The following is a 22,529-nucleotide window of genomic DNA, read 5'->3' as shown; positions in this document are numbered from 1 at the left end:
TTACCAATATAATTTTCTTTAGGATTAGTCATAACAAAACAAAAAAATTCATCGGTATTCTCTGAAACATGTCAGATTCAAATTGCCCGTAAGGAATGATGAAATACATCAACATTAAAACAGCCCAGAAAAAGAGACTGTTTTCTTTCTCGCATGATCACCTGTCATATAACTTTTTATGTTGTTTAGTGATTTTTAACTTCCCTTGTATCAACACTTCTAGGAAAAAATTAACTAATCATCATTATTATCCCAATCACGACGTCTATTATACAGTATAATAACAAAATACTATCTATCTAATATTGGCTAAAGAAAGGTGCACCTCAAAGCGTAAACTCAAACATTAGTCAGATATAATTCAAGGCGACTTGCATTACATGCTGTTCAAAATTCACACCACAGTCTCTCCTGCTGAAATAACGCATAATACCGTATACATTAGATCAGTGTGTTCACAGGAAATAGCCTATAAACCTCTGTTTTATACATAAATAGTGCGTGATAGAAACGTGATTCGGACGTCTAACATATTTTAATACCTTTCAGCCTGCATTACAGATTTTACGAATAACACTTTCTTTAGGAATACAGGCATTCTCTTGACAAGTGACCGTTTGATATACATAAGTGATTTAGTACATTTTCTGCCATATAATTATCTCTATTAGATCAAAATATATTCCATACTTTTTATGTAGTAGAACCATATTAAACAAAACAGCATACAATTTCCATTTATAAGTTGTATAACTAGATTTTTGGTAATAAGTTCACCAAAAAGTGTAGAATGAGATTAAGAGAGATCTCTCGCATAACCAGTAATAACGGGTTACAATACATACAATATTGTTTACCAAAAGCTCATTTGAGTTTCGTTTATATTTATGCGATCTTACATTGTGATATAGTGACGCGTATCTTCAAACTGGACAGACTCCAAGCGTCACCATTGATTACTCTCCGATCTTCGACTGGTCCACTCGCCAATTGCGTCAGATGTAGCAGATTCGATACACAAGTACATAGCTATAGACAGTTATTTCAGAGTTAAAACTAGACTCTCTTAGGAATTGGTTTGGTAGAAACTATTCTACGATTTAAACATAATGTCTTCGCGTAAATAATAATTTATTTTCTATTCAAATTAAGCTATATTTTTACAACTTCAACTGAATAGTGACTGAAGACTGAACATCAATTCAAGCTATATTTTCAAATCTTATTCTCACCAGCATTCCTAGTTTTAAAGAAAATAGACATTTATACATACAATCACTCCTTTTACCCTCAGAGGTAGGCAAAAACCAGATAATTATTTCATGGGGATACCCAGAGACAAACATCAGTTGCAGAAATCTCCAAAAAGACACATTTTTTATTAAGATTGCAACATAGACGTATATCTCCGCTAGGGTTGTGACTGAGCATCAAGCGCTCGATCACTGAGCAATACGATCAAAGTGATCAGTGCGAAGTGTGCAGTAGCCCTGGTGCAGTTTTCCATAAGAAAGCCGCGCCGAGGCCGGCCACCGGCCGCGTTTGACGCTTCCGCGAAATACAGGGGGTGGCACATTGTTGTAGCATTGAATTAGATAGTATTTATATGTAACTTGGATAATTAGAAGTATTAACACTTATTTTACAGTATCAACGTGAAATAGTGAACCAAAAGTTTGTTTTAGCAACGCTTTGATTTCGCTTTCTTCGTAATATCAACAGCAGTACTTTAAAATACCCATCATCCATTAATTTTAATAATGTATTTATTAATTCAATGTAAAATTTTAGACCTGAGACCTGACCTGCTCGGATAGTCTTAGTGTCAATACCATAAACCATCTACAGACTGCGCCAAAGAAATTGTTCCATGTTCCAGACTATAGAGAACAACAAAATCCATTCTAAAATAAAAAGTTTCAGTCAATAATGACGTCACAAGATTAATGACAAAAAACCTTCCGGACAACAACACTAAGACTCAAAAAAAACTATATTACATACAATACGCGAACTAAAAACTAATACTAAAAAAGTGTGTAAAAAGCTCCCTAAGCACAATAAATAATATCAGCCTGTACAAAAGCGCATAGCTCGCGTGTGTGCGCGTGCGCCGCTCTAAACACACCAACACACACTCACTTTCACTCGGTGAACTATTCTTAGGACGCGTGCACATTGAATTACATCATTGTTTTACGTATACTTTAGAGAAATAAATTCAGCCGATGAATCAGTCATTCAGTCATCTTTGGTGGGCAAGGGTCTTCTCCCGGTATGACCAAATGTGGGTTGATACTTTGCATTCCTTCAAGAACTGTTACAAAGAACTCTAAGGCAGGCAAGTTTCATCATAATGTTTTTTCTAGAATAATTAAAAAAGAATTGTTTTTCTTTACCATAAAGAGTTGTAACAGTGAAAGCGGTTGAACATGAAAAGTCCTGAACCAAGGTAGGAATATTATTCTGCAGGATCGCGGGGACCTATTAGCATATTTGATAGAACTTACACAAAACCACTTTGAGCATAAATATACGCTAGAACTTTCGTCGTCAATGACTGTATACTGATTAAAATCATATAAAAAGATTACCTAGACTTTCAGTGGCTTTCAACTTTATTACGAACATAATCATAATTATAGACAGACACTAAGAAGAACTTAGTTTTATATTATTATCATGATACCTAGTGATATTTTTCTTCTATCGCAGTCGTCCCCAGTTTTCTAAAGATTTAATCAAAATGTCTTTCCTGGGAGAACTAAAGACTCTTTATCTCTAGTCCTAAAATTGAAGATCTTATCCTATTGATTTATGTAAAATATGTTAAAATGTTCCCGGAATCTTATAAATTAGGGAACTTGAATTTTCGTACAAAAGGGCTCTTGAAATTAAAATAATAGTTACGTTTTTAGTTACTACGGTGAAATTTATGTTGATTTTACTTGTAAAGGGGTTGATTGTTGATTTTTGCCTTCGTAAGAGACCTCGTGTAACTTAATAAATATATTTATTCGTCATTTTTATGGCACGAGTTTTAGGGTAAGATTCCTTGAAGAAACAAATACCTATTTGTAAAATACTTTTATTGCAGTGGTTCCTAGACCTAATCTTAGTTTATTTGGTCAGTCTTCTATCTACATTCTACATGGACGTTGGTGTAAGAGGGATTTTAAACTTTCGCGTTAATTGATAATTCGCTGAGATGCAAACCAAATACATCATTTTGATAATCTCCATGTGATGTATATTTTCTTTCAGAGATAATTATTACGCAAGTAAACCATAATAACTAATTTGTTAATAAACGAAGATTATAATGTAAAACACGTTCAATGTTATGTATCTTCAACATCAAAGGTGTCAATGATTACGCTGGCACGTTCAATCCTAGTAAATCTTATCCGTGTGCAAACCGCTCAACCGCTCATTCAAGCGATACTCTACCTTTTCTTATAGATAAATATAATACAAAATGACTGTGAGAAATTCTGGTGAAATCAAGTCTCGTGTAGAAGCACGAGTGACTTTGAATTCGTCATCAGTATATTTATATGAGACAAGCTTCTATCTGCACCTACGCTTGCATTAACCGTTCTCTAATCATCACATTTTTCTCCGGGGCATAGCCTCATTCGTAGGTCTTGAGGCAAAGGCTAAAGGCATCACGTCCAAAATCTTGCTTGTAAATAAGCAGCTTCTTCTTAAGTCTGTAAAACGATGGGCTAAAAATCTGTCACATTTAATTTAAAAAAAATGTTTTAGTAGATATCTGTGTAAAGAAAAGTTTTGGATTACGTAGTGTCGTCACAGACTCTAGCCTGCATAACCTAACGAGAAACCGAAAGTTTTCCACTGCAGCGACAAATACGATTCCCTAACCTAAATAAGGTGATAAATAAATCATATTCAACTACGAATCACGTGTAGATCCTCTGCAAGTAGCCCCTAAGTCGCATTATTATGAATTTATGATGAACGTAGTGCGTCGAACTGCAATTACCATATGCTCCAAAAAGGTTTTATAACGGTAGCCTGTAGCCTTGTGTTACTTTTTAAATCCATTGTGTAGTTGTTTGCACAGACATCCTGGCGATGCAGACGATTATAACATAAGTTTTTATAGTAAATATTTAAATATAGTTTTATGTACCCAAATGTTAATGCGTTCTGTGTTACTAGGTATGTACGTGGGCAGTCATTGAAATTGAGGTTTTTAATTACGTTTTATATTTCTAAGCCCCGTAGTGTGGTATTATTGTTTACCTCATTTTTTTATATTTATGTTTTAATGGGAGTATAATCTCTAACTTACCCCTCTAAAGCAGGGGGTGGCTTTGAAGATTATTAGGGCTTTGTTACTAATGTAGAAAGTATTAGGAATTATTCTAAGTTTTGTTAAATGATTCAGTCATTTTATTTTCTTGCCTAGACGAGACACCATTGTGCACTCGGTCTGCGACTATTAGAGATGTTCGTCTGTGTGTGTGTGCAAGATTGCACCGCGCGCGTGTGTGCGTCTAATGCATCGCTCAGATTATATCATATAGAGTGGCTTATCGGAACACCACAACTATACACCTTATGGGCTAATAATGCATTTAGAAATAAGAAAGGTAGGTATTATCATTTATATTGTGGGTGCTTTATTTGCAAAAAGAATTTAGGTTAGTTAAATATTTGCACGTTGACTAATATTTAAAAGGCGAATGAACCGCCGCAGACGTCAACTGTGCGGTCATACCTTTTTGAATAAAAGTAAGTACATTATATAAATTTTACAGAGAGGTCTAGTGTACCTCTGTAAAATGTATAGAGCCAGTATAACAGATATATTGTCGACTTAGAAACCGCGATACGATCTTACATTGTATCGTTTCGGGTTAGATATTTATTTCCGAACAATGTGACTGGTTGAAACATAAATCAAAGATTGCCGGGGGATGTATTCGCTCCATATTCTAGCGTGCGTGTACCCACCACGGGAGCGGGCCGAGGGGGAGGGGGGCAGGAGGGGGTTGCGTTCGGCACAATGCGCCGGCGCAAAGACGTTCGTTGCTCCCGCGCAGGTCATCGACTCTTTCACCGGCGCTCGCGCACGCGACCCGCCACTTTCGCGTCGCGATAACATTGCTAGACGGACTTTGTCGATTTGAAACGAGATCGCTATATGCACTTTCGATGCGTTAGACAGAGTCCAATAGATAAATGACCTGCACAAAAATGTGTTTAATTAACGAAAGCGTTGCGTGCGATCGGGAATAGTTAATTACTTTTTGTAATTGTCTGGATTGTCTAATTGCGTAATTTTATTTTTATTCGCAATACTTATTGTTAATTAATATTACGATTTATTATTTAATTGACATTGCAATTTTATATTCGGGGAGCGGCGGATTCGGCCGGTGCTCGGAGATATCGTAAGGATCGTAAAAACGGAATTTATTCGATTTCGTATACTAAAAAAGCATCTCGATTCTGGAAATAAAACTGAAAGTATATTTTGGTAGCACGTTGTCAGGAATACACTCCCAAAAAGGATGTTAAACGAGTATGAATCACATTTGTACATGTTTTATATGACAGGGACTAAGACGGGATTGTCTTTGTTTAAAAAAAACTTAATTAAAGTATAATCATCGCAGCAGTTGGTAATATTTGCCACTGTTGAGCATGAAGACTCAGATTCGAATCCTTGGTTTTTCAAAAATACTGGAGCCGGCGTTTCTCTGGATATAGCTGAATCGCAACATTTTACACGAAGAGACTGCAGACAGATCAGACCTCAACAACTCAGTTACCTGGGTACACGATACGTGTTCAAATTTCTATTTGAAGCACGTATGTAATTTTAATAATTAAAATTATCGCCGACCCTTTAGATACACTTAGAAATTACAAAACCTATATTTTTATACATGTCGTAGAAAAAAAAATGTATATTATTTATGCCAGTTGAATAAATATAGGTTTCTTGGAGTTAATACTACGAAAAAGTAATTTTTAGGAAAAATAACTTACATACTCTTTAAACAACTAACGTTTAATCAGTTTCTAATCTTGAGAAATGGAAAATAATTCAAAAATCCTTTAACGTGTTATAAAATATGAAAAATAATAAATCAAAGTACTCTAACATTTCCTCACCTTTCGAAAAATTCTTAATTTGCTTTGAAATAATGTAGATACCATTTGAACTACAAAACTCTGAGAAAATATATAAAAATCATTAATTTAGTACGCCAGATGAGTTTAATATATAAATGATTTAACGCGAACATTATTTATTAGCCTAGGTTTCTAAAAATAACACAAAAAAAATATTTTTCAACTTTAATCAAATCAAACTTCAAAAAATTCACTCAAATTAAATTAGCCTCCATTACGGATAAACATAACAATGTATTTAATACACATAATGTGTCATATTAAGCTACAAGTAAGTTCAAAGCGTTACATTGTCAATGATAACATTACTGTTATCAGTAAGTATTATTAACACTATAGTTCAGTTATACTACTCTCATTGACACATTCGTAGTATACGATAACAAAGTTTACTATTTTGTGGCGTTGTTATTTTCGCATAGACAATTGAAATATGACTTACTAATTTTAATGCAAATTCTTCCGCGTAAAAAGATTTTAAGGGATAAAAAGTATCTTGTGTTAGTTTATATGGTTATAAGCTATCAGTGTACCAAAATTCATTAAATTGAATTTATGTGGACTCAAAGCCTAACCCCTCCCTTATTACGGGAGAAGACCCATGCTCAGCAGTGGGACATTAAAGGGTTAAATTTATGTTTATTATTTTTAAATTTGTCTAGTAGTTTTTTTCGTACAAGAGTAACAAACATACATAAATACGTCTATTCATACTCACATGCTTTCGCTTTACAATATTAGTACGAGTTTACTTTTGGAATAGAGTCAAGTACAACGCTGAACGCAGAGCAATTTTTTTCATTTTATATCGATATAGACTAGATAGTTCTATACCTTGCCCAACAGTGCAGTTACAGGTTAAAAAAATAAGAGGTTGATGATTTCGATGTCTCAGTTTTGATCCCCGGATAAAGCAAAGTGCCCTTTTAATTTTAACATTCTCAAAATCAAAAAATCAAAGTCAAATCATTTATTCATTTAGGTCAAATGCCGACACTTATGATAGTCAATGATACAGAGAGTGAATTAACCGCCAATTCGGAAGGTAGGGCCAATGTTGATGATCAATAAAAAGATACGCAGCTTATACCAAGTAGTTAGCTAATCCCTTTACGTAGTGCCTACACTTTAGGCTATAACAGGTGTGATGTTAGTAATCATTGTTTAATAAACTATAATAAAAAAATATTTTCTGAGGAGTGAGTAGGTTTCAGTATTTCATTATGGCGTGTTTAATAGGCAGGTTGGGCGTATTGAAAAACAAACAATAGGAATTTAAATTCTACGCACAAGACAAAGCCTGTATAACTCTATCCCATACGATATTCCCGTGGGATAGGCTTAGTTACTTTAAGTCAATATCGAACCTACGCGAAAATATACGGTTAAATTTATGTAATAAGTACTTTAAAAACCGGCCAAGCGCGAGTCGGACTTGCGCACGAAGAGTCCCGTAGCAAAAAAGAACACTTTTATTGTATGGATCCCCCTTAATGATTTTTTTTGTATATGTTGTTATTGCGGCAACAGAAATGCATAATTTGTGATAAATAGACAGACAGCGGAAGCTTAGTAATATGGTTCCGCTTTTACCCTTTGCGTACGGGACCCTAAAAATGTATATGGGACCAAATGACAACTACTTCGTATAGAACAATATTAGAATCATGAAAATCGGTAGAAAAATCGTTCCTTAATCAGTGTAAATTCATAAAAAACACCGCCCGAATTGAAAAGTCTCCTCCATTTTGAAATCGCTTAAAAACATGAAATAAATCCCGTCTAAAGTTGTATGAATAACACTCTCAATTTCATACGATTCTGACCGAAAACTTACCTAGCACAATATAAGAGTTCGTAGTAAAAATGTGGATGCCTTTCTCCTGCGCACGCACAGAAAGTGACAGTGCGTGTGACGCGGCGCTGACGACATGCGCCAACGACTGTTTTACTAACTACAACTTGCATATTATGTGCATATGCAATCATATGCGTAGGTTTGCTATAGCATTTTTCTTATTTATATATTAGACTAGAGGCCCTGCGTCTTCGTTTGCGTGGAAACCCTTCCAGTGTAAATCCCGATCCCTCGGGAACTCCGTGATAAAAAGTAGCCTATGTGTTATTCTAGGTCTTCAGCTAGGATTCAGTAGTATTTGCGTGAAAGAGTAACAAGCATCCATAAATACATACTCACAAACTTTCGCATTTATAATATTAGTAGGATAATTCACTATAGTAGTCCTTAGTTTGGTAACGTGCCCAGTTTATGGTAATAGGCTCTGCCCCTGTAACATGGGACAAACATAGTTAATGACGAAACGCGGCTGTGTTTCATACACATCTGCCTACACTTTGGGGTGCAAATGGCATGATATTAGTTCATTTCATAACTCTCTCAATAATCAAGAAACGGCTCTATATTTTTCAAGTAACGTTAAATGTCAAAAGATAGGAATATGGCGATAGTAATAATATACCGAGTGTAGAAATCGTATCGTTGTCTACATTTTACAAACAGATCTATACCTACTGATTTAAACTGAAAACAATTGAACAGTAATGCAATTTCGAAAAGGGCGAGTCTGTTATCTTTGTAATGTGAGATGTGCCCTTTTGAAATTACATATTCAATTGTTAATAGATAAGTTTTGATGTGGTTTGGAATCGGACCTACCTGTCCGTTTCCTTATTATACTTTCCCAATAGGCTGTAAGTGCATTAAATAAAGCAGTATTTATTTTCGTAATGTATAAATTCTTGCAAATATGAAAGTTTAAAATAAATATAGCACTAAATAGTGTCTTCAATTTGAATACGAAGACACTGCTGACTCAAGCAGACAAAGAATTCATTACATGACAAAAGAGAACATAATAATTACGACGAGCAACAAAGAACAACTCGCAGATTTTATATTTTTCATGACTCACCACTCATAACTTGCAACAATTAGAGCGATACTCAACAATACGATCTTTGCGAACTAACCTGCAAGCAGAATCTACTGAACAAGGCATTCAATCTATAATTTTTTAACAAAATCACAAAGAATTCAGTCACAATTCAAATACTTTTTTCATAGACAACAGTTTCCTTGAAACCTCTAAAACATCAACAAAAGAATCTCTCAGACAATAAAAGAAAAAAAAACCTGAAAAAAGTTCGCAAACTTTTAGGTTTTTTTCAATGCACGATTCGGGTCACACCGCTTAACTTAGGTTTAATCTAGCGATGTGAACAAGGTGAAATTTTCACTGTTAAAGAGCCTTTTTTGTTATTTTTCTCAATGCCACAGCTAAAATATTAGACAATAGAAAATACCGCTGTGTCTATGTTAATTACGTTGTAGATGTTAGTTTAAACAATCGCATTGAAATAAGTATAAGTTATCCTCATGTAACCTTCTGTTTCAAACAATTGGTATTATCTAACCATCGAGGTCTGAAACGCTATGACCAAAAACTACTTGAAAAATGAATGGCGCGCTCTCTGACTCGCCATTTGTTAAAAATAGAAAGTTTAAAAATGTGCTGTTAAAGATTATGTATTTTCAGTATGCTTTCGGTATTTTGTAACTGGTTTTGAGATAAATAGAATTAAATAACATTTCTAAACGTTGCTTCTAAACTCTACATTATTTTTACATTTTAAAAGGTAAATTGATTGATATAATAAGGAAATTAATGATACCGTTGATTATTTATAAAACAATCTTTTGTAGGTAAAGAAGAACACTCGAAGTCAAATCCGTGATTTCACGGTCAGCAGATGCGATAAATACTGAAACATAAAGTTTCAATAAAGACTGCGAACATAAAAACTTCGAAAGCTTTTTAACTAAGTAAAAATTAACTTAACATTGAATCTTTTTAAAAAATTAAATTTCGTGTTACGTTTAGTTATGTTATTTAGTGTAGATTTTTTTGATAATTGTGTTTCAAAAAATAAATTACTTAAAGAAGATAAATTCAGATACCGTGTCCACCTTCAAAAGTTAAAATATTTCTAAAACGGTAACGCGCGATGTTAATAAAAGTGACGCCATGTGTTTTTATATCATATTTATTTTTAATTCCTTGAGTAGGTTTCAATTAAGACGGAATTTTTAAAAATAGACGTGAATACGTTCAGAAACCATCAAGCAAAGGTTCGTTTCGTTCGGGCGCGCTACGTGTCGACCTCACTTGGCGGCCACAACGTAATGCTTTTATGTATGTATTTATTTAATTTATTCCCCAACGTGTGTGTGCGTACATGTACTACTACACATGTTAATGTATGAACGCATTTAATAAATAAAACACCGCCACTATTTTTATATTTTTAAAATGTTGTTACAGGTAGGAATCCAATGCATAAATCATCATACAAATGCACAATAAAAACAATAGATTTATAAATATTAGTAGTTAACACAGAACTGTGTGCGTCCGTAATTGTTTACCTTAAAATACCTAATTACAGAGGTACAATAAGAAGGCCACGATTTGTTTCATTGTTTTATACAACCTATACGTAGATAAATACCAAATAGATAACGAACAGCATTGGTTTGTTCTATGTGAAAAAGAGCCTCTACAAGGCCGGCGCATACCCTCTACTGCACAATGGCAGGCTACTGTACATGATTACCAAACCGCCGCTATTTTTGCATTACATATTTATGTAACAAATCAAACCTATTCCACTCAATGGTACAAGGCTGAAGGCTAGTTAAACGCATAGCCTTGTGTACGTAAATTCAATATTTTTCAAAGTTTTACACATTAGTCTGTAATTTGCTTCACCGCAAATAATTTGCACGTTTTGTTACACTGAATTAAAAATAATACACATAACTTCCTTGCCCATTACTTGTGATTGTTCGCCATTAGTAATAAAAGATAAAAGCTCTAACTAATTTTATTTAAAATTAGTAACCGAAGGTCGATACACATCAATATTTATTTATTAAGTAACTAGTACGTAGGCCGCACGTAGTCGCCCAACACGCGTTTTTCGCGACCCAAAAAAAGTTGCAAACTTTGAAAGTTGACAGCGCGCGAAAACGCAAACTAATGCACAATATGGCGGCGATGAGCCGGCGAAGTTGCGCAAATGTGCGAGTGTAAAAGAGTTTTGCTCGGTGTATTATTTATTGATTGTTGAAAAACAATGGCAGGCGCTTGCTGGCAGTGAGTCAGTGGGTCAAGGGTGCGCTGGCCTAGTTACGCAGTGCCGCGCGCCGAAATTCGCGGGCTTACCAGTTGCTAACCTCACTGACTAGGGAGGGGCTAGATACCTAACGCGTTTACTATTCGCTTACTTTTTGCGTATTTCGTAATCGTCCACTAATATTAAACTATGTTCTAACTGTATGAGAATAAAGTTGCGAATGATGGTATTTTTAAAACGTATGAATTAACGTTTTCTTTTTATTGTGCAATACATAATTATTATGATTTATTTGTATGCAAACTATGATGCTCACAAATATTTATTAAACATTTTTAATGGTATTATTTCAAACAACATAAATATAGTTTCAATCTTTTACCAATGCATAATGAAAGAAGTTCCTATATAGAAAGGATTATAGTGCAATAAATCGGCATGAGGTAGAGATTTATAAGATTTACGAATATGTTCGTAATCCAAGTAATTTGTCTTGCACTATCAACTCAGTGATCGCAATAAGGAGGTAAACTCTTATTAGATTACTTCCTTAACATAAACTATATCAATTAGCCGAGTACTCGAGACAGTACGAACCTAATGACTGTCATCATTGCAACCTTCGTGCAACACGGTAAATATGTACACGGTACACAATGTGACAGTACACATTTTATATATTCGGAGTGGCTCACATCACTAGCGTGGGGTATATGCCGCGTCTTGTTACGTAAGCCCAAGTTTAAGGTCGCTAGGAGTCGCCTCGTGGCTCTTTGACAAGTGGTCTGAATGCCACTCACCCACATCACTAGTTCTGACTTTATGACTATGACAACACAACACCCGCGGCTATGCCGAACATAACCAAATTCGAACGCTGCCTATTAAAGATTTCTGATAAATTGATTTTAATACATCCTTGGTGCACGTGAAAGTAGATTGTTAAATATAGTAGCGTAACAGCGGTGATGAATCGGATTTCAAATAGATACATTGTTGTTCTGACAGTTGATATTTTCAGTACAGCGCCATCTGTGAGCGAGTAGAGTAACTAAAGTTTACTTAGTTACAAAAATATTGATATAACTTTAACTTAACTACAAGTTTAGCATATTCTTCGTCTATAAAAAGATGTTGTTTATTTATATTAAACATTAATAAGTAATAGTTGAAAATGGAAGAGCCTGAAAAGAAAATACCAGTGCTATGTTTAGGGCCGAAAGGATCAGGAAAAACGACATTGATGAAGAAACTACAAAACGCAGAAGGTATAGACGACACATTTAGTCCTGTGCCCACTATTGGGACTAATTTATACGACATTTATTATTTAAATAAGCATGGAAAGAAACAGATGCTGTCAATACGAGAAATAGGAGGTGAGATGGCGCCACTGTGGCACAATTATTTGGATGGAGTTGAAAAAGTAAGTTTTTTTTGCTTCATTGTCAAGTTCCCTAGTATTGTGTTGAATGCTATAGTAGTTGAATCCATGTACTTGTTATTTTTTAGGTTATTTACGTCGTTGATACTTCAAATTTATGTCAAATATCGGCTGCAGCGGTTTTGCTCTACACTTTATTGGCTGAACCAAGATTAAAAAACGCTAAGGTAGGTAATGCATTCTTTACTATTGGACCTAATAACAATCCTGTACTTAGTAATCCCTTCACCCTTTAGTCGGGCATAAACCACAATAAAACAATCTAAAGCCGGGTCCAGACGAGTGCAACATGAAATGTAACCACCGTGTAATGTAACGTGAGTTCACAGTGCCGTCCACACGTAGAATTCACGACTCGTCAGGACTAAAGCTAAAGACAGATCAAGAATAAGTAATCAATATTAAATTTAAGTCAAGTCACTCTTTGCGGATAAATGTATACATAACCCAAGTTTTCTATTTCTCCAGTTTATCCTAGTGCTAAGCAAGATGGACGCAGCGTACAGACAGATGCGTAACGAAGCGCTTCTCATGCTGCAGTTCACGCGACTCAGCGCTGAGCTCGGGAACGCGCCCACCCTACTCGAGGCTTCACCTCTCACTGGAGAAGGAATAGACAAGCTAAAGGCTTTTATTTCTGATACTAAGATTGGGAAATAATAAAGTTATAGAAATATATTTTAGAATATTGTTTTTTTCCGCCTGTTTCGGGACGTTTTTGATGGTCAGTTCCTGTCTCATATCCTTAGAAAACCGTATTTCTAAGCGCACTTTCCTCGCCGCTTTTAGCTCCAATAATCATGTCTTTTGTTCAAGATATATCATTCAGTTTGGAATATCCCTAAAGATCCTTAGAGATCCATAGATCATACCTACATGAGGCACTAACAAACAATAGTTTTTCAAAGTCTCCATAATAATGTAGATAGGTAGGTACATAGTTACCAAAATGAGTGATGTTTTTGTCCCTAATACCTACTTCCAAATAATTTTGACGCAATTTTTGTTACACCTTTATCAGAAATTGACTAATCTGTATTGGGATTTCCAATAACCAACTGGCCATCTATGATTGTCATAGACTAATTCTTGAACTTTGCCAATATATTCTTAAAGGTGTCTTAGTTTGCTAGGTAGGAAAGTATAAAGGCCACAGGTCAAGAGCCATTAATCTTAATCAATTCTATATTTACACAATTTATCATCACTGTACAATTACTTATTGAGCAACTAGTGCTTTATGTAGCTTGGACAGTAAATCATTCGTTAGGGATCATAATTGATGCCAATTACATGCGAGTATCTTAATTACTGGGAGATGTGATGTTAATTATGTAAGAGCACATTAAATTATATACAGACACTAGTATTTATTTTATTATCGCTATGTTTAATATCTTCATAATATAAGCCAATAACTAAAGTAAAACTTTCCAGAGTACCTAGTTAAATAAAAAATATTAGGCGGCCCTCTCCCGATTAAAGGTAGTATTCGATTACTGCCTATATTTAAGAAGATTTCGTAAATTAAATTATTATTCAGTAAATGCATACCAAATGATTCGCCAATAGGCAACTATACTAAAGTCGTCATATCAATCTATTTTTTATTATAGATCGAGCAATTTACACTTAAAAATAACCTAATTTAAAAGATCATTTTTATTTTTGAAACTAAACGAACTAACCAAATGATAATGATAACAAAGCAAACACATAAATGCTAGACAAATTGTTTTAATCTGTACTTTAGACATCTCTGTCACTCAATAGCAAAAACGCTATTGACGTCTCTTTCTAAACGTTTCAAGGCAAAACACTGGCTTGACATTAGATATTGACAAAGCTTGAGAACGGAACGCGACATTTGACAGTTACATCAATGAGCGGTGAAAATATTTAGAAAATTTTGGTGAAAATATTGTGTTTTAAATGAAAATAAACAAAAATGGATACATCTAATTTGTGTCGGAGTTGTATGAAAGAAGTGGCGTCATGGGAAAGAGAGAACTTCGATGTCCGCGCTATAGAAATGTATAGTTTCTGCACTAATATAAAGGTAAACAATAATAATATTACCCTTTTGGAAAAGAAAATCAATCTTATGATATTAAATTTATTTATTTCCGTAATGCTGTTAATACCTACAAATAAGATAAAAACTCAACGAAAAGAAATGAATTCAACATTGCTTTGATATTTTTTAAATCTTGTGGGGTAGATGTGATCTTTTTTATTTATGTAGTTAGCAGGTAAGGTATGGTTTGTGAAAAAATCCGTAAATTTTATGATCATGAATATGAATAGATTCAATAAAAAATGACACCCTTTATTACCAAGATTTTCCTAGAATTTAAATTAAACAGAGAGCTACAATATTGTATTTAGACATAAATACCTGAAAAATATCTCTTGTGTACAAATTATTTATAATTAAAATAACTTTCAGATAACAAACGACGATAAACTTCCAAAACAATTTTGCTACGACTGCGTCATTAAAATAGAATCAGCATTCACATACATAACGGAAGCACAGAAAGTCGACGCAGTACTCAAGAACATCATCTCTAGAACTAATACCAGCATTATCGTTGAACCGGACACACAGAAATATATCAAAAATGAACTAACATTACCCGAATACAAAGTTAGTTCAATGGTCATCACGGATGATGTATTTGATAATGAACTATCGGATAAAATAAATGATATACAATCTTCTTCAATTAAAGAAGAGAGTATTGATGTTGAAGAGGGAATGAGAGAGGAATATAACAAAGAGGGAGGTTTGAAAGAGATAAAACATGTTGATGTAAAGAAACTAGTATGTGCGGTGTGTAGGAAGGAGTTTACGTCTAAGTTGTGGTTTAATAAACATATGGAGAAGGAACATAATGGGCCTAAGTTTGCCTGTAAACACTGTCCAAAGAGTAAGTATAGATTATGTAAAGATTGTCTGCTAATAAGAGAGTTTCCTTGACTATCAGTTACCTATAGTTTCGTTGGAAAGAAAATAAATTATGCAACTTTATTCTATATCAGTGTAAGTTGAGGCTACAAGCTTGCAATTGGTAAAGAGTTACACCCAAATTATTATTTCAAATTATGTGTGTATCATAGATTATCATGTAACTGTGTTGTCCTAGCATTGTAGGACAACATTGTGAGAAAACTTTGCATGCATTCTCTAACAATTCCTAAGGAATGCAAAATTTCTAACCAGAACTGAGCCTACCATGTGGGCTTGAGATGTAGCCTTAGTTCTTGGACCTATACTTATTAATAGTTCTTTATAAATTTTGGACAAGGGCCTGTCTACTCCCTCTTATTCCAAAAAGGGACCCTTTTCAAACAGCAAGCCAGCATGTAAAAGGTTTTTGTATGGTACTTTCAGCATTTTCAAAGAAATGGAAGTTGACATCTCACTCAGCTTGCCATACAGAAGAGCGTAAATACGCTTGTGCTCAGTGCGGTAAGCGCTTCAAGCGTCGCAAGCAGCTGTCGACGCATGCACGTGCGCACGATGACTTAAGGCCCTTCGAGTGTGACACCTGTGGAATGAAGTAAGTAAGAAATGAAAGTTGACTTTGGCGCAGTGGTTTAGGTCGCCACGCCGATACCACTGCGTCGGGAGGTCGTGGGCTCGATCCCCACACGGAACAATTATTTGTGCGATCCACAAATGATTGTTTCTGGTCTGGTTGTACTTTGTGTCCGTTGTTTGTATGTTTGTAAAAGTCCCCGCGATACCAGAGCACTTTTTAGTGCGGGAGCTGTCGGTAAAGAAAAAAGGATTTTATATAGATTTTAGTATTTTGGCTACAGTATACTATCAAATTTTGATCTTAGAGGTCTTTGAGCTTCTTCTCAGAAACTTGTCTGCAATAGTGCAATGGGTGGGATTGAACATTGAACCTGAATGGTGCCTTTCATTAGGCTATGGCTACTTTTATTCTTTAAGTTTAAATTGCAGTTTTGTCGTTGTCCCAGCTACTTTACTCTGCTATACTTAACTTTTCGCCTCTCAATCATTAATATTTAGCTAAATAATTAACATTTTATTATTTTTTACGACTCCTGTCTCACAAAATTGAATATTCGAGGAACTGGCAGAAAGTGCTTTCACCCAAAACAATATTTTTTCTATCCCAAATATGTATTTCCTGTAGAAATCAAACTCACTGCAATAATTGCAGCCACGGTTACACTTGCAGGCGCAGATCTAGCAACAATTATAAAGTTATTTAGGCATCTCATGTTCAGGGTTGGTTTTCAGTGCGTTTGCTTCAAGGTTGTAGTGTATCGCGAATTGTCCGTGCATGTGTATTATACACGTCATAGTTGTAGCTATGTTGAGGTCATATCGTGCGTGCGCGCAGATTTTTAGTGAGGCGTTTTTAGGCAATATGTTAGATAGAATTTGTTTTCAATTGGGCTTGTATTGACGACGAATTTGCTATGATATGGTTAACGTTATTTTAACGTGTTTTTTTTTATTTTTTTTTAAACGGGCTTGCTAGATTATTACCGTTGCAGATTCGATTACCATACGATTCGTACGAGTACCATACGAGTCGTTCGATACGTTGTTTGTAACTACGTCAGTGGAAAGTTCCTAAAAAAGATATTTAAGCAATTATGTTGATAATGCTGGTCTACATTAATTTTAGTTATAGCTACCTACCTGTTGAGGGATTTCCTGTTGGTTTTTGGCGCCAGACTAGTTTTTTTTTTGACAAGCCTGTCCGTCCCTTGCAGGAGCAAGGAGTTTTACAGTAATTTTATTATTATTAATAGAAACCAAAACGTCTTACCTAGGTATATACTGGTTTCAATGAAACGCTACATAATATTTTAGAGATGAACCTACTTTTTGTATCAATACATTAAGCAAGGCCACGAATAACATTTAGTCAGAATATAATGACGTAATGTCATCATTTCTTAGTAACTCAGTTGACCACACGTATTGTCGAAACACATCGACTAATGGGACCTATTAGGCCTCATGTAGGCCCCCTCACGTTACACAATAGTAATAAAATGAATCAGAGAAGCATCGCGAGTATCTGCTCTAAGGAATAGGTAGAATATTACCAATGGATTCATATTAAAATTTATAACTGTTAATAGTATATTTTTGTACACTCAGCGGCAGAAAAAGTGGCCCAAGCGCTTATCGTGAATTTGTAAACAAATTAAGTAATATATGAAAGATATATTGTTGTAAGTAGTTGCGAAGTGATCTGTTTAGTGTTATGAAGTGTTGAATTTCAGATTAATTTAAGTGACGGATGACTTTTTCTAACAATGTGTGTTAGAACTGAATTCAGTGTTGATTCGAGAGGTCAGTTGAATTCTGTATTTTGAAATATTGCTGCACGGAAACGATTTTCTTTATGATTTTTATTGATTATTGGTCTATTTAGATTTTAGAAAAGATTTGAAGATGCCACTTACTGCTGAACAAGTGGCTTAGGTGGTCTTGTTGTCCGATCAGGGCCATTACCATTGAGAGGTGGCTGCATTTTTCAATGTATCGCGTACCACTTTAAGGTCTGCGATTAGGAGGTATCGTGAGACTGGTCTCTACACGCGGCGACTAGGAATTGGACGAACACGATGTACATCCGCAAGAGATGACCGATTTGTTAACCTCGAGGTGCTGAGAAACCGCTTTCTGACAGCGTTTGAGATTCACTAGAGGCTTCAAGCGGCACGCGGACTCATTCTTAGTGAACGGAACATGAGGCGAAGGATAAAAGAACGTAATTTAAGACCAACCCGAGTACCAGAACTCGAGAGACACCATCGAGTTGCGCAATTACGATTTGCTCGTAAACATGTGAATTGGTTATCGACCAATGGAGCAAGTTCTTGTTAACCGATCAGTGCTGAGTAGCATTAAGAGCACCAAATGGTCGTGAGAGAGTGTAAAGACGCCATTAAGGACGGTTTTTTCCCAACACAACACGTCAGACGGTCAGTTACAAAGGTAGGTCTGTTATGGTATGGAGAGGTGTATGTTTGGAGGCACGTACGGAGCTTGTCATCGTAGATCAGCGCCTAACAGCAGCCGGGTACATTGAAGAAATCTTCCAAGACCATGTTGTACCACTTATGGATTTCATTGGTCGGGAGGATTAACTCTAATGCAGTTTAATGCGCGCGCTCATAGCGCCCGCGTTGTGGAATCGCACCTTGCTGATATCGGGATTCAAAAACTGACTTAGCCTGCTCACAGTCCAGACATCAACCCCATAGAACATGTCTGGCACATGCTAAAAAACAGTGTATGCGCACTGCCCAACCCACCAGAATCACTTAGTGAGCGAAGAACCGCTCTAGTCAGAGTGTGGGATAAAGTTCTTCAAGAAGTAATTAAAACATCCTCCAAAGCGTGCCAGAATGCATGCAGGTCACCATAAATGCTAGAGGAGGTAACACGCGGTATAAACTAGATTTTTTCTTTGGTGCAGAATTAGGTTTTTGCAAAAACTTTCAGTAAGCGATTTCGACAAAAGCTGTATTTTTAATTTTTCCCATTTTTGATTAAAAATTACGACTATTTAGTGTAAATTGTAACTAAACTTGTGTATAAACTGTTTAACTAATAGTTATAGCCAAAATAGTAACCATATATTGATATTCTAAAAAGTTTTATCGTAGTTTTGCTTTGGGCCACTTTTTCTGCCGCTGAGTGTATTTTTGTTACGATGTTTTTTTTAAACTCTGTATTGATTTTATAGGCTTTTTATAAAAAAATATGGTAATGCTAATGATTAAAATACCTAGTCTCTATGTCGTTGTCTTCGTAAGGATGAACACTTGATTTCTAAACTAAACAAGTGTGTGATCCACAAATATTTTCAAGCCCATCTGTGTTTGTACCTACCTACTATCCAGCGCGCTAGAAAAAAATACTGATTTTAATTTCAGACCAAATATTTTTTGGTATCTTTGACATATTATGTCCGTAATTGGAAAATTAGTTATTTTCAGGGACCTGCTATACCTACCTACCTACAATTCATTTTTATTAGCTCGTCCATCGTCGAATTAGAAAAAGTAGGCTCCATACAAGATACTTTTACAACCAGCGACTGCACTGACGACTTCTCAACTATCATCACAACTAATCACAAAGCAATTAAGGTCACGTTTCTACAATCCTAAACACTAAACATAAATCCTAACAGTCTAGTGACCAACAAAAACCACGAATCACTAAAGTTAATAAAATTTGACAACAGTTGCCTTGATAACCAGAGTTAGATTCAACCTTGGGTTACTTAAATTTAGTGTACGATTGCCCGTGACCCAGTTACCTACTAAACTTGGCCACTTGGGTGACCTCGACCTTGCCGTAAGGTCACTATTATGTCATCATTCAAGGTCACCGTATATTTAGGCATTTTAAGTGTTGATTTTTTTACGAATCATTGTTTATGATATTTTTATTTATTTATTTTGTATTTTTAATATTAATTTAAGTGATTCCTTGCCCTTGTTAAAAATTGGATGTGTTTATTTATTGATTATTTGATTAATGCTAATTTTATTCAATTATTTATTGGTGCTGTAAAATTAAATGTAGTAGAGATTTAAATCTGATATTTAAACTAACAAAATATTGGTTAAACAAATTGGTAGGTAGGTACCTATATGAATATTTTTAGAACTAACATGGATATAATACAGTACTGAAATGCCTTTTTTGGAACGTAATAGTGTACAAATTTTAAATTGAACATTGTACACTTGCTCCCTTGTACACGGAGCGGGCGTGCCGGCCGACAAAACTATTGCTACTTTTGATGACGAATATATTTAGTACATATTGCGTGCTATGTACTCAATATACCTATTCCTATATACCTTTCAATAATAGGTATTCATTATTTCTCACGTTTTTTTCAGGTTTAAATTCAAAAGCGTGTTAAAGTCCCACATGAACGTGCACGACGGAGATAAACAGTACCTGTGTTCATTTTGTGGATGGAGCTTTGCACAAGGTACCTACCTAATCTACCTGTTTTTATTATTGTTTCAGTACCGAAAGTAATTAATACAATTTTGTACGTGTGGCCTCCTCGCATAGTATTTCTTTGACGTTGCATCCGTGTATAGTTATACTACCATCCTGCCAAATAACAGTCAAAATCTGTCCAATACATTCGGTGTGGAAGCGTAATATATAGACAGAGTAAGAGATACCTACTTATATTATCAGATCCAAAGTAGAGTAACTTTACCAACCCGAAACTTAACCCGAGGTTACCTAATGTTTTTATAAGGCTAAAGTCTCAAATTTTGTTTATAATGCCTTACAGCAGGTAACCTAGAAGTGCACATGCGTAAGCACACGGGCCACAAGCCGTACTCGTGCGACGAGTGCAGTTTCCGCGCGTCCGTGGCGTCCAACCTCAAGCGACATCAGCGCCGCCACAGACTCGCGCGGACATACGTGTGCAACCAGTGTAATAAGGGATTCTATGACTCTAGCAGTTTGGTGAGTAGGGTTTTATAACATCTTCATAGATCATATGAAAAAGCCTTCTGAATGCCTGTGTTGTTGAGTTTTTGAAGCAGTTCTTTATGTGTGTCCCTTGCACGGCTTCTTTAGTAAATGAATGGCCATTTTGAATAGCATAATATTTCCTTTTATTGGGGGCACTCATCAGGAAGTCACCGGTTTAAAAAAAAATTGTAAAATAATTTTTATATACACGATTTAAATGTTTATTATTCAGCTTTTCCTGTTTTGTCGTTAGCAGTAGTCAAACACTTAAAAGTATCACAACCAGTTTTACCGAAGAGTATCGTATCATAACCCAGGTAACTGAGTTGTGGCGGTCAGAAAGGCAGTCGCTCCATGTAAAATACTGGTATTCAGTCGCATTTAGTGAGATTGGAAGCTGACTCGAACATAGTTGAAGGGGCTATACATAATTATATACTCAGCTTATCTTTATTTTCTCAACTAATAGTCTTATTTTATGTACGTTTCCCGCCAGTCCCGGCACCGGCGCACGCACACGGGCGAGCTCCCGTTCCAGTGCCCGGGCTGCTCGCGCTCGTTCGCCGACAGCTGGAAGCGCAAGACGCACCTCATGCGCGCGCACCGCCTCGCGCTGCACGACATCCCGCGCATGGACCGCGCCGGACGGACGCTGGCTGATGTGCATGATGTTTAAACATATGGGGCCCATATTTAAATGATTTCCCATAAGATACCTAACGCTTTCCTCATATGGTACTCACATTCGGTGGTGCGGGATAATTTTATTTGATTGCTATGAAAATTCCACGTACTCCATATTTCACAGCTTGAAGATGACCATCGTAAAATAGATTATTTGATTAAGTAATTATTTACAATAATCACAGTTCGATCGCTTAAGTGAGAACACAATATCAGAGCGTTTTATGTATGTACGGAGATAGTAGCGCCATCTATGTCCTGTTTGGGGATTGTGAGCGTTTTCTATTGTTCCTTTGGCTACATTTTGATCTCATAAAGGAGCTCACGATTCCAGTATTTTAAAACTTGGCTTTATGTGAGTAATTGAATGAATCTCTCAATTTCCATGCCAAATTAGTTCCTTTTTATAAACACATCGGTTACATAAATTTCATACTACCCACATAACTTTAGGAGCAAGCAAGACGGAAAGATTGCAGAACTAGGGCGTTTTTAAAATACCCTTAAAACCTACATTTTAAGTTTATTTATTCCCAAAAGTTATATTAA

General features: G+C 35.5%; 2 protein-coding genes across 2 annotated transcripts; both read left to right on the top strand.

The window, feature by feature from the left end:
* Window positions 1-12,340: 12,340 nt before the first annotated feature.
* Window positions 12,341-13,432, top strand: LOC142986435 (ADP-ribosylation factor-like protein 16). The gene is made up of 3 exons (XM_076134942.1): window positions 12,341-12,754; window positions 12,841-12,939; window positions 13,241-13,432. Exons 1-3 carry the CDS (start codon window positions 12,503-12,505, stop codon window positions 13,430-13,432), a joined length of 543 nt encoding a protein of 180 aa, XP_075991057.1. The 5' UTR covers window positions 12,341-12,502.
* Window positions 13,433-14,626: 1,194 nt separating this feature from the next.
* LOC142985829 (uncharacterized) lies at window positions 14,627-22,525 on the top strand. Its single transcript, XM_076134073.1, has 6 exons — window positions 14,627-14,831; window positions 15,222-15,705; window positions 16,170-16,338; window positions 20,696-20,790; window positions 21,109-21,287; window positions 21,793-22,525. The coding sequence occupies exons 1-6, from the start codon at window positions 14,721-14,723 to the stop codon at window positions 21,970-21,972; spliced, it is 1,218 nt and encodes a 405-aa protein (XP_075990188.1). The 5' UTR covers window positions 14,627-14,720; the 3' UTR covers window positions 21,973-22,525.
* Window positions 22,526-22,529: the final 4 nt, after the last annotated feature.

This window comes from Anticarsia gemmatalis, chromosome 2 (assembly GCF_050436995.1).
Source record: "Anticarsia gemmatalis isolate Benzon Research Colony breed Stoneville strain chromosome 2, ilAntGemm2 primary, whole genome shotgun sequence".
Lineage (NCBI taxonomy): Eukaryota > Metazoa > Arthropoda > Insecta > Lepidoptera > Erebidae > Anticarsia > Anticarsia gemmatalis.
Note: the sequence above shows the minus strand (reverse complement) of the source record. Positions and strands in the feature narration are given on the sequence as shown.

Bases quoted from the DNA above. Each gene is read 5' to 3' on its own strand.
- LOC142986435 (XM_076134942.1), top strand. From the start codon at position 12,503: ATGGAAGAGCCTGAAAAGAAAATACCAGTGCTATGTTTAGGGCCGAAA. The intron at 12,755-12,840 runs GTAAGTTTTTTT...GTTATTTTTTAG, and splicing joins ATTTGGATGGAGTTGAAAAA to GTTATTTACGTCGTTGATAC. The intron at 12,940-13,240 runs GTAGGTAATGCA...CTATTTCTCCAG, and splicing joins CAAGATTAAAAAACGCTAAG to TTTATCCTAGTGCTAAGCAA.
- LOC142985829 (XM_076134073.1), top strand. From the start codon at position 14,721: ATGGATACATCTAATTTGTGTCGGAGTTGTATGAAAGAAGTGGCGTCA. The intron at 14,832-15,221 runs GTAAACAATAAT...AATAACTTTCAG, and splicing joins GTTTCTGCACTAATATAAAG to ATAACAAACGACGATAAACT. The intron at 16,339-20,695 runs GTAAGTAAGAAA...CGTTTTTTTCAG, and splicing joins TGTGACACCTGTGGAATGAA to GTTTAAATTCAAAAGCGTGT.